Source organism: Chiloscyllium plagiosum, chromosome 2, assembly GCF_004010195.1.
Source record: "Chiloscyllium plagiosum isolate BGI_BamShark_2017 chromosome 2, ASM401019v2, whole genome shotgun sequence".
Classification (NCBI taxonomy): domain Eukaryota; kingdom Metazoa; phylum Chordata; class Chondrichthyes; order Orectolobiformes; family Hemiscylliidae; genus Chiloscyllium; species Chiloscyllium plagiosum.
This window is the reverse complement of record NC_057711.1, coordinates 26,893,371-26,912,875: the sequence shown is the minus strand read 5'-3', so window position 1 is coordinate 26,912,875 and position 19,505 is coordinate 26,893,371. Positions and strand designations below refer to the sequence as shown.

The 19,505-nt window shown below is 40.7% G+C and overlaps 1 protein-coding gene across 1 annotated transcript in view; it reads left to right on the top strand.

Moving 5' to 3' along the window:
- LOC122556147 (coiled-coil domain-containing protein 110-like) overlaps positions 1 to 18,649 on the top strand; it is a 24,034-nt gene extending 5,385 nt beyond the window's left edge. Inside the window, exons 3-7 of the mRNA XM_043702651.1 lie at positions 6,490 to 6,542; positions 7,843 to 7,908; positions 15,023 to 15,178; positions 16,551 to 18,586; positions 18,634 to 18,649. Of these exons, the coding sequence (XP_043558586.1) occupies positions 6,490 to 6,542; positions 7,843 to 7,908; positions 15,023 to 15,178; positions 16,551 to 18,586; positions 18,634 to 18,649 (2,327 nt within the window). The remainder of the gene's footprint in view (positions 1 to 6,489; positions 6,543 to 7,842; positions 7,909 to 15,022; positions 15,179 to 16,550; positions 18,587 to 18,633) is intronic.
- The last annotated feature ends 856 nt before the right edge of the window (positions 18,650 to 19,505 follow it).

Sequence of the window (19,505 nt, the reverse complement as noted above, 5' to 3'; positions counted from 1 at the left end):
GGGAACCTTGTCGAACGCCTTACTGAAGTCCATATATATCACATCTACTGCTCTGCCCTCATCAATCTTCTTTGTTACTTCTTCAAAAAACTCAATCAGGTTTGTGAGACATGATTTCCCACGCACAAAGCCATGTTGACTATCCCAAATCAGTCCTTGCCTTTTCATATACATGTACATCCTGTCCCTCAGGATTCCCTCCAACAACTTGCCCACCACCAAGGTCAGGCTCACCGGTCTATAGCTCCCTGGCTTGTCTTTACCGCCCTTCTTAAACAGTGGTACCACGTTTACCAACGTCCAGTCTTCCAGCATCTCACCTGTGACTATCGATGATACAAATACCTCAGCAAGAGGTAAATGCTGACCAGCCAATGTGCCCATGTCCCACGAATGAATTTTTAAAAATTCCAGGTTGAGATGATGTGTGGCTTGGAGAGGAACTGGCAGTTTGTGTTGTTCCCATGTACCTGTTGTTCTTGTCCTTGCAGAGGGTAGTGATTTTGGGTTTGAAAGATGCTTTGGTGAATTACTACAGTGCGCCTTGTAGATAGTACAGACATGTTCTAAGTTCAACCACTTCAGTTTTTTTAACAGTGACCCACTCTCTACTCAACAGTTAGTATGGGGCTGCTTGTTAGCCATTCACAACTCCTCCATCAGTGAAGTAGCCCTTTAAGCATACACCAGACTTAGTTTTTACTGACCAACATGTTTACGGAAGGTTATTATAATTTATTTCGAGCATCAAACAGAAATTGCTTTCTCTGTGATGAATTCAATTGACCATCTTCCTCCAGTTTCCTTTGCCATGACAACATTGACCCTTTTCATCTGTCCTCACAGGGATACTTGTATATATTATTTCAATTGATAACCACATGCTGAGCTATTTCTTCAACTATAACAGGAGATTAGTTCTATTGGACTTCTTGTGGTGAGTGAGGATCTACATTGTTTTCAGTCACTTCAAGTACTAATAAATGAGTGTTAAATGTCACATTACACAAGTGGTCTTGAAGGAGTTTTTCTCATTCTCTAAATGGGCTTGTTGCTTCAGTGCACCAACTGCTGAACAAATAAAAAGGTTTATTTCAAGTTTGAGGGTAAAGCTTTATAAAGGTCTGTCACTAGTCAACTTGAGGACCATGTCACTGCGAGGGGGATCATATGCAACAGGACTAACTGTTGTCTTTAATCATGATTTATTGTACCAAAGACCAACTGGGATGTTCAACAGGCTCCAAATGAGGTGAGAAATTTCTTCAGAGAGTGGTGAACCAGCGGAATTCTCTGCCACACAAAACAGTTGAGAACAAAACATTGAATATTTTTAAGAAGTAGTTAGTGGATCTTAAGGCTAAAGAGATCAAAGGGTACGGGGAGAAAGAAGGAACAGTGTACTGACCGGATGATCAGTTATGGTCATATTGAATAGCAGAACAGGCTCAAATGGTGAAATAGTCTACTCCTGCTCTTATTTTATATGCTTCTATGTCAAAGGAGGCATATAAGCATAGACTACAGTTAATGACTGGATAACTGCTCAGAAATGCTGGCACATCATTAAGATATTCACCTGCATGAGAAGACAGGAAAGTTGATGAATTTGCCACTAATAGTAACTTTTATTTGACAGGAACTGAGTCTTGGCCAATCTTAACCTGAAGACAATTCTGCTTCGTCCATGATTTGGTTGGTCTCCAGCTACAAAGCACGCTACCACCTAGTGGATTAAATGCTATTGAGCAAAGTGATGGAAAGGGAATGAATCATTTGATTTGTGGTAAGAACAAAAAGAAAATTTGGATCAAAGAAACAAGTTCAGGTGCTGAAAATGAAGCAAAATAACTGATCAGCATAATACTTTGTTTGGCCAGTTTTTGCTACTATTTTACTATTTTCTGTATTCTATATTTAGTTTTGAGATTTGGAGCAAGTGATGAGCTTAAAAATTTATTTTCAAAACTTTCAAAATAGAAAGAAGAGCTGGGCTTGGTGTGTGGGATTTGTGGCTTAAGATCAAGACATGAGCCAGGTAAGAATAATAGATTATTGCTGTAAACTAGGAAATGGCAAATGGATTGAATAGATTCTCCTTCCTGATGAAGGACTTTTGCCCGAAACATCAATTTTCCTGTTCCTCAGATGCTGCCTGACCTGCTGTGCTTTCCCAGTATCACTCAAATTTCGACTCTGATTTCCAGCATCTGCAGTCCTCACTTTCACCTGAATAGATTCTCCAATCCACCTTTCAAAAATAAAAACTGAACAAATAGTGAAACCAATGAGTTCAGCAGAGAAACCCATACCATAAAGAAAGATGTTTGTATTTGCAGATGGTCAATAACATCAGTCACAGGACATCTCTGCAGGAGATGCTCAGGGAAACGTGCAAGACTAAGCCACCATAAACTGCATCATAAGGTCCAAATGAGGATGTTCACTGATGATTGCACAATGTTCATCACCATTAATGACTCTGAAGTAGTTGATGTCCACACGCATTATCTGTCTTCAGTATAATTGCCAGAATGTTGTCGGACCCCATAGCCTTTGCAGTATCCAACCTTCAGCCATTTTTGGACATCACGTGGAGTGAATCAAATTGGCTGAAGATTGACATCAGTGATGCTGGGAACCTTTGGAGGAGGCCGAGATGGACCATCCACTCTGGCTGAAGAAGCTGCCAAATGTTTCAGCCTCATCTTTTGCACGGATGTGCTGAGTTACCTCATCATTAAGAAAGGGGATATTTTGGGGCCTCTTCCTCCATTGACTCGTTCAGTTGTTCACTGCCATTCCCAACCGTTGTGGTAAGATGGCCAAGCTTAGATCTGATCCATTGGTTGTGGAATCACTTAAGTCTGCCTATCATTTGCTGATAAGGCTGTTTGGCATGCAAGTAGTCCTGTTTGGTAGCTTCACCAGGCTGTCACCTCATTGTTAGGAATGCCTAATGCTGCACATGGCACAGGTTTGATCCACTGTCTTGATGGTAATGGATAGAGCAGGAAAAGTGCTGGGCTATGAGAATGGAAATAACATTTCAGTACTGTTCTGCTGCTGCTGCAGATGGCCAATGGTGCCTCAATAAATGCTTAGTCTTGATCTGCTAGATCTGTTGAAAAGCTATCGCACTTAGCATAGTGGTACTGCCACACAACATGATGGATGGTATCGTAATGTAAAGACAGGACTTTGTCATCACAAGAATAGTGCAATAGGTATGGACAAACGCATCCATAGCAGGCAGACTGGTGAAGGTGAAGTCAAGTATATTTTTACCCACCTAATTCCTTCAACACCTGGCAGAGACCAACTCTGCAACTATGTTCTATAGGGCTTGAGCAACTTCTGATGCTGCCAAGCATTTTTGGCAATGGAGATGGAAGATTCCCTCACCCATGGTATCAGCACTGATATATTGAAAGTAACATTCATGGCACAGAGGTGCCAGACAATGACCATCTCCAACAAGGCAGAATACAACCTCATCCCTTGACATTCAATGGCATTGCCATCACCACACTGTCAACATCCGAGGAATTGCTATTCACTAGAAATGGAACTGGACTAGCTATATAAATCCGGTGGCTGCAAAAGCATATCAGAGGCTAGGAATTCTGAAATGAGTAATTCATCTCCCATCTCTCTAAAGCCTGTCCACCAGCTTGACATCATCCAGGACAAAGCAGCCCACTTGACTGGCACCCAGAGGGGCTGGATAAGAAAAGTGGGCAGGTGCAAGCTCTTGTAAATGGGTTGGAAATGACCTGGAGCAATATCAACCTATGTGGTTGACAAAGGAACTATCAGGAAGGGGATCTGGATGTTCATAGAGATACAGGCTGGAAGCCACTGGCCGAAAAGTGCTCCTTGCCACCGTACATTATACGGTGCAATGTGAAAGAAAATGGATCACACCCAGAATTAGGTACAGTAAATATCTTGACCTGTGAAGAAAGGAACTGCAGCAACTACAATATGAGGCCCTTTAGAGACCAAGACCATTACACACAGATTTATGCAGTGTGCATGACAGTGACCTGTAGGGTCCCTAATCGCTGGGTGATGGGAATATGTTGGCTCCTTGTGTGCTCTACATCTTCTTGCTCCAGACAGCTTTGATCAATTTATTAACACCAACACTTTTGGGCACAGAGGCCAGAGAAAGAATAGAGATGGTTTAGCACCAATTGCTCATTGTCCTGTATAGATCATGTTTCATCTTAGTTCTGCATGCTGCAGCAGACTCTTATTGCTTCATGGCATATCCTGTCTCATGAAGTTAGGTATCATGCTGATCTAGTTACATACAGTTAAACAGAGACTCAGATGATCAGATATAGTGCTAAACCAGTGAAGTTTATAGAAATGTTTTGCTTCACATACAGTGCAATTTCACCCATGTCACCAAAGTGGCTTCAATATACTTTCTTCTTTCTCTATCCCACTGTGTCTCAGTGTAGTCCCTGGTTCCACAGTCAGGGGGCAAGGTTGGTGGACGGGGGGGTGGGGGATGTTAAGCGGGAGCCTGCTTAGCAGTGGAGACGATTGGTCTTGGAAATTTGGTCACAGGAAGAGGTTGGGCGGCAGGGGTGGTGGTGGAAGGTCTTGTGTTTAGATAGCCATGGCATGGTCTTTGTGTCAGAGGAGCATGGATCTTCCTCGACTCTACTTCCAAATATGGAACTGGGGTGGAGGACCTGATCATCTCTGGAGTGTCCTGAGAGCAGATATTTGAGGGGCCTGGGTATGAAATCTTTTCTGGCTTGGTACCTCCTGGCATCACCCTGTCTCCTGGTGAGAGATGGGCGACTGGTATCAGGACCATTGCTGGAACAATGAAGTGCAAGGTTATATAACTAGTGAACCCTGGGAGAGCTAGATCAGTCGGCCGTGAGAGCTGCTGAACTCTATCATCAAGGAGAGATTGAGTGTTTGAACAAAGATGAGCTGATCAAGGAGTGTCAAGATGAATATGTGAAGATTAGGCTTTGCCTGAGTTTTTATTGGCCAATATAGACCTTCAGGAGGTACATGGTGAGACACTACACAAGGGCTTAAAACAAAAATCAGAATATGTAAAACAGGAGGTGATATGGTGATGTGGGTTTGAAATTAATTGAGAAAGAGGAGTAGAAGTAGGGAGTGTACTCAGAAGTGGTGTTTAGAGGGATGGCAGTGTGAAATAGTTTAGAGGCCAGGGGTCTATACCAGGGATTCAGCTTATTCCCAAATATATAAAGGAATAGAGAGTCGAGAATCCAAGATTTCAGGTGACATTAGGGCAGGAGGTACAGTACGTGCTGTAGATGGCAATTTCAAAGAGAAATTGGCAGATTAAGTAAGTGGATAATTCTGAAAAAAGGTTTTAGTACTAGGCAGTATATGTAAGAGTCATAAGAGTTTTGAATAGCGTCACATATTATAAAAGTAATTATATTTTTCATGTCCCATCCTGCAGATTTTGAACCTGATCTGGGTAGCTCTAAATTCTGAGATGTTTAGGAAATAATAAATTATTATAATAAGGCTTTACCTGTGGTGAAACTGAGGAATCAGACAAATTGGTTTGGTATATCTAACTGATTGGTTCTTCACTATGAGTTAAGTTCTACCTCCCCAATAGCTGAGCACAGTTGAGAGTGGGGTACCTCAATGCCCTGGGTGCCATTCAAAGTGCCTACTCAGGCAACTCACTTGCCCCCTTCCCTGCTCTATGATGGGGAATTGCCAATCAGCCCAATCACTCTAGATCCTCTGACAGCACCTACTGTTTCGCACAGTAAGTGGAGGCCAGCTCCAAGTTATGAAGCCCAATAACTTTCACAGTTTGGGCTGCTGGTGGGAAAGGGAGTGCTGCTTTCTCTATAAGAACACATGTAGGCCATTCAGCCCCTCCAGCTTGTCCTGCCTTGGCTCCCATATTTCACCGTTCCTCTGTGCCTAGCTCCAGAGGCAATCGGCACTGTGGACTGATGGCAGTCCCAGCAGTGGCATTGCTTGCACCCAGAAAACAACCGGCCATATGTCTGGCTGATTGGGACTCCTTTCCTTGAATGGAACGGAGGTTTGACTTTGACACTTAATGGCCCACCAACTGCTAAATAGTTGTCGGACAAGCCAGCAGAGCAATAATGAGAGCACTGTAGCATCTATGTGAGGGATGTGCAACAGCTTAAGGTCATGACCTACAGACAGTTCATCTATAACATGATGGTTGGGTTCTTGAGCAACCCTGCATTATAGAAAAAATCGCACTTTAGAAAAAGCGCTTAAAGTGTTGGTGATGTAATTGCGTTACAGCCAACTCACATTTTAAAGGTTTGTGCTGTGGAAACAGTGTCCCCAATTCATCATGTTACAGCAAATTTGTGCTATAACAGACCAACCTAATACCATACAGATGTTCATTTGTAACTTGGCCGACTCTTTTCAAACAGTGCCTACTGGTAACATATTTCTGATATCTTTGTATTGCAGAAAGCTCCTCAGAAGTAATGGAAAAGCAGTTTAATCCAGAGTCAGCTTTAAAAGTAAGTTACGAGTCAGAGAGTCATAGAGTTATTTTGACATAGAAGGAAGCCATTCAGTCCATCAGGTCCATGCTGGTTTTCTGCAGAGTAATCCAGTGAGTCCCATTCACTCGCAATATCCCTGGAGCCCTCCAGGTTTATCTCCCTTAAGCCCCTATCCAATTTCTTTAATGAAATAATTCATCACCTCTGAAACTCCCACCCCCATTGGCAGTGAGATCCATATTTTTGCCACTCATTGCATGAGTAACAGTTCTCCATCACATCTTCCCGTTTATCTCTGGCCCAAAACCCTAACTCTGTCCCTCCCTTCACGTTTCATTCTCCACTGTTTTACCTGCCTAATGCACATAAGCAAATGATCATTTTCCAAAGAGAAAATACTGTATAGTGTAATATAGCATGTAACAATATAACCTTCTTTTCAATGAGTTACCTTCCTCCAATTTTTGGTGTGCTAAACATAGAATTTAAACAACAGCTAACGCAGAAGCAATCAACATTAACTGTTATCAGCTTTCCAATAAGGAAAATAAAGGGTATTTTTCATCATGAAATTTAAAGTTCACTAGGTACCTTTAAGGAAAATATCAGTAAAACTGGTGGATGAGACATGCTGACCTGTCTCATCTTGCACAAGTCAAAGCAGAGTTCCAGTACAACCACATTGTTTATTCCCAAATGTGACTGATCCTTAAATTTATGTTACCCTTTGGGTTTCATCAATCAGAGGTCGGAGAGTCAGCCAGGGACTCAACGGAGAAAGATCCTGCTGAAGGGCTTATGCCCGAAACAGTGATTCTCCTGCTCCTCGGATGATGCCTGACCTGCTGTGCTTTTCCAGCACCACACTCTCAACTCTGACCTCCAGCATCTGCAGTCCTCACTTTCTCCTAGCTGAAGAACCAGATGAAGAAGGATCCTGAAAGAAGAGCATGAACTGCCAGGCTAGAAGTAACTGAGCATCAGTTAGTAGACTTGGGTGGGACATAGATAAGAATGTGATTATTGTCTGCTGTAAACCACTGCCAGAACTCTAAAGCATTATAAGGAACAGAATAGCATTACAGTACAGAAACTGATCATTGAGCCTAACCACTATATTCTGTTATCTATGCTTCCGCATGAGTTACCTTCAGACCCTTTTTCATATAATTCTATTGAAAAACAAAATTTTAAGCAATCTGCTGAAAAGTACCATTGATGGTATGTGTATCTAATAGAATGCTTTGTGACTCCAATATTAAAAATATGTTGTCTTATTATAATAATGGAACACTTCTTTTAAAAAATACTTTAGGTGTTGCAACAGCATCTTGTATCATTTGATGCCCTCCGCCAGCAGACTTTGCAGAAAGCCAGCTCGGTAAGCAATTCTTGCAATTCATTGACAAAGTAGTTAGCTTCATTTTCGTAAGATTAAAAGATCTGAAAAATTTAGACCTGGATTTGTGCTCCTCGGTTGGGAATGAAGACATGGCTCCTTGGCTATAAAGAGGGATAAAGAGGCCTGGAACCCTGAGTTTTCATTCCTGAGTGGCAGGCTGGGAAATCCTGGAATGATCGCATAGGCAGCTGGGTGTGAAAACATGCTGCTCCATACTGTTATGAAGGTGTATGTGTGTACTGTACCTTTAAGAGAGAGTGAAAGCTGGCAAGGACTGACTGAAGCACAGAATGTGCTGAACAATTTAAAAATGTAACATTTGGTTGTGAAACAAATAGCTGGAGCTGAGTTGCCATGGTACACAACAAATTCGAATTCGGCCAATCAGTTTAAATTATGCCCCAAGATTCCAAAATCCAATCAAATTTGAATTTTAAGGTTTTAATGACCTCAAATCAATAAGACGATCCAATGTTTGGGGTATAAAAATTGGGTATTTTGAACAGTTAGCCAGAGTGGCAAAGAGCACCAACAAATATAGATGGCCTGCAGAACTGCTCTCTAAAAAGTACCTGTTCATATGAAATCTGTGAAGCAAAAGACCTAAGAAAAGAAGACAGGGAAATCTACAGAGGGAATTACAAAGGGAATACTGAGAGCTGACTGGTTTTGAAATTTGAATTTCTTGTTAAAACTTCATCAGGGGGTTTTGAGCGGATCAGTATATCATTGTAGAGTGGGGGGTAGATAATTGATCAGACAATGAAGGTTTACAGTGTAGATAAATGTTGTTTAATGTTTTTCTTTTACTAGGAGTAAAAGAATAAATTGTTAATTTGTTCTTTAAATAGTGGGATTTGGTAGTTCTTTGTCACTCATACTTGAACAGATTACGAGATTAGATTAGATTAGATTACTTGTAGTGTAGAAACAGGCCATTCGGCCCAACAAGTCCACACCAACCCTCCAAAGAGCAACCCACCCAGACCCATTCCCCTACATTTACCCCTTCACCTAATACTACGGGCAATTTAACATGGCCAATTCACCTAACCTGCACATCTTTGGACTGTGGGATCTTTTCTGTGTGCCTGCTTTAAATTGGCAGAAGGGTTTACCCTGTGTCATAACACTACCCACCCCAGCCCTTCATAACTTACATGCCAACTTACGCCCCAGTTCAACTCTTCCCCAGACCTTTAAAGCCCTTCTACCAATTTAGTGCCCAGTCATGCCAATGTATGCCCCTCTATCCATCACCCTTTGTCATTGTTTATCCATGCCAATTTAAACAGTACCAAAAGACAGGCAGACCTCAGGTAGCACACTGATGTAAAATAAAAATATGTCTGTGATAGTGTCACTGTTAAAAACTTTAATTCATTGAAATAAATCTTTTAATATATTGGAATTCCTTCATCTAATCGCTAATGAAAACAAATGTTTCGCACGAGTAAAACTAATTTTTATTTCCATGGATACATGGAGCTATCAATCATTCTGTTCACTTAACAGGCATCCCACTATGAAAGGCTTGAAAATCAGTCATGCAGTGCAAATCCTATAATGACAATTGTCAGGCATATGTCTGAAATACCTGGCACAGATTTTTTTTAATACCACATGTACTTTTAAAAAATATTAAGCCTAACAAAGTTAAATCCTTTGACCACTTTGACAGCTCTTTGGCAGCTTTGTCAATTCTTGGACAATTTTGATAGTTCTCTGACAGTTTGACAGTTCTTTCCAAAGGATACCTGGTCTTTCCTCAAAGAATTCTATCACGCTGACAATGAGTACCTTACTTCCACCAAAGGGCAGCTTATCTCCTTTGAAAGGTCTCTCAGAACCAGTTCCAAAGAGGTAGCTTGCCACTCTAAAAGGAGTAAATTGCATAACCAAGAAACAATAGACCTGTACTGACCTATTCTGTTTTGCGCAGGTTAGGTTCCACACGACAGGCGTGCCAAAACAAGACTTGACTGGAGGCAGCTTATCTTTTAAGTAGCTAGCTGTCTCTGAACTGTACCTCTCTCTCAATGGTGACATATGTTTCTGCCACAGTGTAGATTTGAACAGGATCTAACAATAATGATGTTTCATATTCCATAACAGTATAGTTCAAAGCAATTGAATAATTGGCATTTAAAAATTCAAAGGTGCCAATGACTTGTCAATTCTCTGCCTCCCAAATAGGGATGACCTTTATCCCACTGAACTTTTAAAAAGAGCTTAAATCATTTCTCTTTCCCTTTCACTTTGCATTTTAATTGTGCCAATTCCCAGCATTTAAACAAAACCTACCATCACCCCTACATCCTCTAATGTTCCACACACAAAAAAATTACAATACAGACATCCCAATAGGCACCACTGCTCTCCCGACTGCAGGGTCATTCAACTTAAATTTGACTGTTCTATCTCATCGCATAGAGGAAAAATAGACACAGTCTGAGAGGAGAAGTCTATCATGAACCAGAGAGATAGCAGTTAGATAAAAGAGATAGTGCTGGAAATGCTCAGCTGTTCTGGCAGCAGAATGGAGAGAGAAACAATGTTAACGTTTTTAGTTGAATATGACTCCTTTCTTACTAAAATAAAATGGAAATGTAATGATTTTATGCAGGTTGAAAATGGGCAAGGGAATAGTACACAGATATTAAGGAATGTGGTTGATGGAAAAATTAAATGACAGAGATGTCATAAAATTTAAAAAAATCAAAGGGAGTGATAATCATTGTAGTAAAGAAACAAAGTATTTGTCTACACCAAGTATGAATGGCTGAACGATGAACATTTCTGTATAAAAACAAGGTGGTGTGACATAACTGCACAGAGTCTGGTATTCTGTCACCAAGTCACCCTTTATTTATTACTGCACAATGCACTGACTGTGGCCAGCCAGCTTGGAGTCAGTCCCCCTGAACTGAGGAGGTTTTCAACAACATTTTACAAATTGACATACATATATAAAACAGTTGGCAGTAAAAAAAACTACAGAAAAACAGGGTCCCAAAAACAAATGCCTCAAGTCCCCTGATAACCAAAATTATTTTAGGGGAAAAAAAAACACAACATAAAACAATAAAGAAACCAAAAGAACAAATGTCTTCCCTAAACAAGAGGAAAGAAAAATAAAACTCTCCTCCTCCAAAACACAGGAATCAACAAAAGCAGGAACACAGTGACTGTGGCCCAGCCAGCACAAAGTCAGTCCCTTAAACTGAAAAGACCAAAAGAGAAAATGCTGGAAAATCTCAGCAGGTCTGGCAGCATCTGTAAGGAGAGAAAAGAGCTGATGTTTCGAGTCTAACTGACCCTTTGTCAAAGCTCAAACTTAAACTCAAGCTTAAACTGAGGAGATCCTGGTTATATCTTTTTCTTTTTGTTTTAACTCCCACACTACCGCCTAACTGTGGTAGTGCTTATACTTTCCCCAGAACCTGTGATGTATGTGTGCAGGTGTGAGACACAGTGAAAGACACAAGGTGTACAAATCTTTATTCAATTCCCACCACCAGGAAGAAAGGAAACACCAGAGTGGCCAGTGACAAGCAGTGCCCTTCCTGAAGAAGGGCTAATGCCCGAAACGTCGATTCTCCTGTTCCCTAGATGCTGCCTGACCTGCTGCGCTTTTCCAGCAACACATTTCCATCCCTTCTCATCAAAGGGCAATGCTGCGTGATCAAAAAAAGTGAAGGGGAGAGCAGGGATTAAATCAAAATAGAGTTGGGGGGGGAAATAAAACACTCCACTCCCTCCAGTAAGATCCTAGTTACATTAGTCAGCAAGGGTTTTTCTGATTGGCCCAGGTTAACAACCCCAATCAATGACCTCATAGTCAACAAGGTCAACCTGGTTCCAATCACTACATAGTGAATTAAAATGACAAGCAATCAGAAGCTTGGGATCATTTTTACAGTGTTATGCACCAGGCTAGACTCCGTTAAAACATTTCAAAAAGGCAACCCAGACCCTAACTTTTCTAGTTGTTTTGAGCAGGTGTAGAGTGTATATTCCAGGAGGGATGCAGTTGGTCAAAATCCCTTTATTTATAGAATTTATTTACAGAGTACCAAATGAAACGCAAGCAAAAGAGAACAGAATACATAATAACTAATCGATCTGAAAACCCACCAGACTATCCCAACTTAATGATGCTGTTCCAAATTCCTGTAACAATTCCCATAAACACCCTTTGGCAAGGAAGGTAAAATCAAACTCAGGGTCTGACAGGAGAGAGAGAGAGATGGCAGAGGGACTCAGCATGGAACATCTTCTTGCATGTAGCTGTTTCTTTTGGATTCCCAGCTAACAACTGACCAGCAGCTCTGAACAGCCAGACTGCTAAAATCTTTTTTCTTCTTCCAAGGCCCCAAAGAATCCTTACACATCCGTCAGAGATTTTCCTACACATGCACCCATCTCACCTACTGTGTCCCCTGTATTGAGGCGACAGGACGCCAATGTGCAGAGCATTTCAGGGATCATCTCTGGGACATATGTACCCAACAATCCCACTGCCCTGTGGCCGACCACTTCAACACCCCGTCCTGCTCCCCTAAGGACATGTAAATCCTGGGCCTCCTCCACCACCCAAGCCAAGCCACCCAATGACTGAAAGAAGTACGCCTTATCTTCCGCTTTGGGACCCTTCAATGACACGGCATCAAGGTCGACTTCACCAGTTTCCTTATCTCCCTCCACCCACCTCATCCTAGATCCAAACCTCCAACTTGGCACCACCCTCTTGACCTGTCCCACCGGTCTATCTTCCTTCCAACCTATTTGTTCCACCTGGCCCAACAACCTATCACAATGACCCCCACTTGCATTCACATATCAAGGAGCAGGAGAATCGACATTTCGGGCAAGAGCCCTTCATCAGGAATGGAGCCCTTCCTGATGAAGGGCTCCTGCTGAAATATAAATTCTTCTGCTCCTCAGATGTTGCATGCCCTGCTATGCTTTTCCAGCACCACACACTCTCGACTCTGATCTCCAGCATCTGCAGCCCTCAATTTTTCCTAGTTGCATTCACATATTGCCTACCCAGCTACCTTCCCCCTAGCCCCACTCCCAACCTCCTATTTATCTCTCAGCCCCCTTCCACTTCCACATTCCTGATGAAAGGCTTATGCCCAAAAGGTAGATTCTCCTGCTCCTCGGATGCTCCCTGACCTGCTGTGCTTTTCCAGTGTCACACTTTTTGACTCTGCTAAAATCCAAATGAAACCAAGCCAGAGAAAAGCTGAGCTGGGAGAACTGGTCACTCCCTTTTCATTGCACAAAATTTAGAAGCTCCTTTAAATAGATAAACACAAACATTTCAGAATCTATGCATTTACAATCCCTCTGAAAAAAAACAAAGATAACCTAACCATGCCTTTCACATCCACTCTGGATAATTTGGACTTCTTTTATCTCTAAGGTTCTATGATTCTATTTATTGCCCTTTCTTAGCTTTAGTTCCTCTTTGATTTCACACGAAATTACGAACAATTCCTGTGAAAACCTGCTTGCAGATAAGTAAGCAGTCTATTTTCCCATTAGTTATTTTAATTCCTGCAAGCTCAGTGACAATTTGCACTTATTTGGCGATTTTAACACAGTGAAACATCCCAAGATGCGACATGGGAAAACAATGAGACAAAAATTGTAACAAGTCAAAGAGGAGATATTATGGTAAGTGATCAAGTAATCAGTCAAAGAGGTAGGTTTTAGTGAGTCCCTTTAAAGGAGGTGGAGTGTTAGTATTGCCATAGCCATGAGCCACGGGTGAGGTAAAGGCAAACCTGCCATAGTCCTGCTGGACCATACTCTCTCATTAGAGAGAGAGAACCTGAGGGTGGTTTAACCTGAGGGTCTCTATGCCTCAGGCAAGGGAAGAAGTGAGAAGGAAGAAGCAACCTCAGCCAGTGTGGGAAATGAACTCTGCATTGCAAACCAACCATCCAGCCAAGTGAGCAAACCAACCACCCCACCCCCACCCTTCACTACTGAACTAACTGACCCCAATGGGTCAAGTACATTTCTTACAGGGTACGAGAGGAAATGGTTCGAGTCTCTACCAGCCAATACTCAGCAGTGACATCGAACAACTCACAAAAATTAGCTCCAGTGGACATTCATTCTACGGAGCAGATTACTGTAATACTTCCCACTGTGCAACATTGCTGAATCAGCTCAGTTGCACAAATATGACCATTCATTGATTATAAAAAGATGCTATGTATGAAGATGCATTTTCATCACAGAAGAATTTTGTAAGCACTTAACAGAGATTGCAGATGTCGAATGACCAAATTTGTTACATATGGATTTGCATAATATTACAAAAGCACTCTTGATTAACATAATGCATATGGAAGTTAATATCAGGTAAGGACACTCCCAAATATAGTAGTGGTACTTAGGCAGCACATTCTCTAGATTAGCCTCAGTCAAATGTTACCCAAAATATGCAGAAGAGCAGAAGGTGGGATTTCTGATTTGAGACTCACGGAGTTACACAGCAACATCCCAGCATCCCAAGAAGGTTGGTTTGAAAAATCATTCACATTGAGGAGGTGATTTCTATGCTGTCAGAGAAATAGAATTTGCCGAACAGTGGACAAGTCAATGTTGTAGAGATAAAATGAGCACATCGTATTTGAAGTTATGGATGAATGGAGAGACCACTGGATAAAGGAGCTAAACTTAAGGACATCAAACATTCTCTATGTTTGTAACTTAACTGGAAGAAAAAGGGACAGTTCAGCCTCAAACACCAATTACTGAGTATTTACTATCATCAAAACATACAAAATATTAAGTGACATTGATGCAGTTAATCTAGAACATAATGTCAAAAGCATCAGACCAAGATGAAAACTGGTGAAAGGGATATTTAGGATAGGTGGCAGGAGGAGTGTGTTTGCTAAAGTAGAGTAATGGATAAGCAACCTTTTGCTTATTCAAGTGTCAGCTGTGACATAATGTTGAGTTAAAGTCACAATTAATCTGCTGTCTGAACTAAATTGGTCTCTTCATCTGTAAATATTATGTCTATGGTGATTTATAAAATTTTTACATTAACTGTTTTGTACTTCAGGTTCAGTCAGAGATAAATGAGATATTCAACAGTAGGGAATTGGATACAAACAGTCATCAGTTCAGGCCATTTCAGCAGTCTCCCACCTGTAATCATGAAGATGCTCAGCTATCGAAGGTGCAGTGTTTAGACAAAATTCCATTCACAATTTCTTTGGTAATTGGACAGAATTCTGCTTAGTGTGTAACCCTGCACAATGGTGCTCTGTAAACGATAACCCCTTCTTCTAAGACAATCACTAACCATAGCACATATATGTTCTTTTTTTTATCATTTGTTGTCCTAATCCTCAACATTTGACAATGGTTGAGAAAAACCTTGATGTGAAATGTTCAGCCTTTGGGTAAATACCTTGTCCAAAATAGCTATTAATAACATGTTACCCTAATGAGGGATACTTATCTGAGGGCCTTTACAGTTCAGTTATTTCTTATACAACAGTAAAATGCTGCTAATGCTGGAATTCTATAATAAATACTAAGATGCAGGTCAAGCAACATCTGCAGGGAGAGAGAAAAACAGAGCAAACAAGTCACATTTCCCCACTTTGAGACATGACTAATGCCTCCAGAACCACCCTATCTCCTTGTGAGTGGTAGGTTCCCTATCTTCTTGTCACCTTCTGGACAATGAGGGCCATTGTGTCCTACAAGCCATAGTTATCAGCTGCTCCTGTTCCTTCGCTTGCTATTGGACAAACTCCCCAGTTATCAACTCCACATGACCCTCTGTCCTGCCTGGGGCTGAACAGGGACTTGGTCTTTGGCAGTCCTCCATCTGCTAGTGGTTTTGGGTCTGTCTTTCCCAGCCATCGTAGACTCGTCACAGTGAGGTAATCAACAAATTTGTTTTAGCTGAGGAGGTGTCTTCCGGTGCAACAATCTATTTCTCTGCAGATATTGTTGTGGTGATACTATGGCTTGAAGAAGTGTATTTTGTCCTGCCTTTTTTTTAAGAAGAAAGGTCGAGACAGAGGCATCAAGCCATCAGCTCAAAGCTAATCGAGTAAACAGCTTGTGAGGCCTTGGGTGTTTTTAAAAGTTGGAACAATAGAAGCAGCCTGAATGGGTGGGGTCAAGCTCCCACAGAACCAGGAGTTTAGGTTTTAGCTTTCTGTACTTTATGAGTATTGTTGAAAGAACATACATTTAATCCAAGTAGGCACTGCCTTGAACAATCAGTCAGCCTATGAGGTGCAAAATTTAAACAGCGCATGGTACTTAACTGTCAATTATTATTAATTGGTGTATTGCCCATGACAATGCCTTTGCAAACAATGTTCATGCAATTAACATGATGGTTTTACTTTGTATTCTTGCAACTTGTCCTGATGAGTGCTAGAGGAAAGATTTTGACAAAGTTTTTTTTTAGCAATACTTATTTACATTCTATTCCAGCCAGAAATTACTTACATCATATTTTCTGTAGTTTAATAATCAGAAGGCTTTTTCTCCAAAGTTTTTCAACTTCATTTAAAAATAACTGTTGCTGAGCGTTACCTCAGTGATTTTATTTTACTATATTTTAGGGCTGGGGCAGTCCAGGAGTTTCTTCTCCAAGTTCCAGTATAGAACATAGTACATCTATTGATAAGACTGATCTGATGGATGAAATTCATGTTAATAAGATGAATGAAGGCTTAATTCAAAATGACAACTCACTTCTCTTATCTTCGGAAGATAATTCAGCATCTCTGCTGTCAGTAAGCTTACTTGAAGAACACCCATTAGAAAACAAAACCCTTCAGCACATGAGCAATCAAACTGTTTATAAAACATCTTTTCCAGTCTGTGGTTCAGGTTTCCCATGTCATTCTGCAGCACTGTCAACCAACTCAAATTTAAACTCCTCTCTGACCTCAAAAGCTGTGGATGGTCACGACAGAAGCGAGGTACATTTACTGCAATATAACAATGAAAGTCGGGCAATATTAGAGAAAATCTGTATTGCCAGTGAACAGATGAAGCTACACCCGGAAAGATCACAGAATTGGGAGTTGATCCTTAATTGTGAACTTAAGCGCCTTCAAAGTATTGCTCAGCTTATGGATAAAGAAACTGCTTTAAGGTCTACCCAAACCCCTCACGAGCTATCGCTTTTCCTTGGAAGTTTAAATCTGCAAATCAAAGTAGACATTAAAGAGAAGACCTTGGAACTGGAAACTCTAGTAACTAGGTTACAGAGTGTAATGGAGGGTTGCAAGGTAGATCTTCACAGGCAACTGGGGAAAGGAAATGGTTTTAATGGCCCACATTATGGAAACCACTGGACCGAAACTGAAAATAATGCAGTGATTTATGACAACCAAATGGAAGAGAGAATAAATGAATTTATTTTTCTTCAGGAAACACCCGAGAGTATTTCAAGTCATGAATCAACTTTAGAAAGGGCCAGCCTTGTTTGTCATATGGAGAAGCAAAAGGGTTATTCAAATAAAATGGTAGTGGAAAAGATGGATGAGATTAGTGCTCCTGCAGATGGATATGCCTCCTGGCTTCCTTTATCAGAATATCGCAATCGTTTGATAAATGGATTGAAGCTAAAGGATGAGAAATCAGATATTCAGTCAGTAACTGGCAAACTCACAACTTTTGATTCTGTCCTGCAGGAAAATTCGGAATATAAAAGCTTAGTTTCTAAGTTGGCAGAAGAAAAAAGAACACTCCAGGCTCAATTTAATGAAATGGAGGGGAAAAGGAAGATTTGCATTGAAGAGTTCAACTCATTACTTAGGAGGCATGAGGATCTCCAGAGGCAAAACAGAGAACTTGAAGCAGAAAGACAGCAATTAATCACTGAAAAGGAAAGCTTTATAAGATTGGTAGATAAGATGACGGAGGAAAAAGAAGACCTACTCACTGTCATTGATGCAAAAGAAACAGTTTTGCAGTTAGAGAAGACAAAGGAAGCAGTTCAGGCTGTTAATGCAAATTCATTGCAGTTTGAGAATCTGCAAATGAATCAAAGTTTAAATGAATTAAAAAAAGAGACAATTTTCTTGAGAAATGAATTGGAAAAGACGAGTTGTGAAATGCAATGTACAAAAGCAAAGTATGCGGTCATGAGGACAAAGAATCTGATGCTTTTCCAACTTGTTCAGGAAGTTAAAAACAAGAATTACAAACTGGAAAAGTCCTTGAAAAATTCAGTTCCTACAAACAAGTATCTGCAGAAAAATGTTGATGAAGTAAAAATGGAAAAGTCAACTATGAAGGACGGATCCCTGAATGAGATGGAACAAGTAAATCATGGGAAGAAGTTGACTGAAAGTTGCTCAAGTGATCTTGTCAAGAAATGTGAAATGATGTCAAAGGTTGTGGAGATACTTACTGAGGAGAATCAGATTCTCAACCAGGATCTTGAAAAATACATAAAAGCCAACTTACAGCTGGAGTGCATTGTGAGAATGCTGAATGAAGAATGGCGACTGTGGGGAAAACAGTCATGGAGCACGGAGCAGGAAATGAATTTCTTGCATCCAGAAATGGGGAAAGTACATACGTCTTATCTAAGCGATGTTGACAATTCTGTTCAATTTTCTCACCAAAGAAAGGAAGATGAGATGTCAGGCAATCAGCTCAATCGTTCAGACATACCCTTAAATGCAACAGAACTTTCAGTTGGTGAAAGCTCCTGGATGGCATTATGCAGCAATCCTAAAGGTATGTCACATACAAAATCATTAAATTTTATCAAAGTTTTTTTCATTTTATCTCATAGAATAAACAGTATAGACAGTAATTGTATTCCGATTACACAGTGTGCTAAACACCTACAGTAAAGTCCAGTATGCCACAGATTCATATTTGTATTTCTTACATTTTTGAAGGAAATGAGACTATAATTGAAAATTGGCAATTAACTAAATTTAGATGCTGCACAGTGGACAGTGTTTAATGCCTTTTGACTTAGGAGCATTGAGGACTGCAGGTGCTGGAGATCAGAGTCGAGAGTGTGATGCTGGAAAAGCACAGCAGGCCAGGCAGCATCCGAGGAGCAGGAAAATCAATGTTTCACCTGAATCTCCTGCTCTTTTGATGCTTTCTAAACTGTTGTGCTTTTCCAGCAACACACTCTCAACTGCCTTTTCACTTAGGCTTTAACTGAATTGAACAGAAATGACTTTATTCTAGCAGATTTGTTATTGCTATTTACTCTTAACCTACTTAAAGAATAAATTGGGACAAACAACATAAGTCCAACTAGGAAAGAGGTTCTGTACTGAGAGTATGAGAACTTATTTGCTAAATTAAAAAGCAGAAAATCAAAACTTGTAACATCTGCATTATTAACTGAACTAAATGTAAAATGGCATAATGTATTTAAAATTAGAGGACAATCACGTGTCTCAAAGTCGGGTATGATGCACATGAGTTCCAGTCAGTGGGTCACTGGCATCAGTACAGGGCAAAATGGATGCTGTAACATTGGACCAGTCTACAGCCAAACCATGTAGTGGCCAGTATCCTTGTGAACTAGGGGA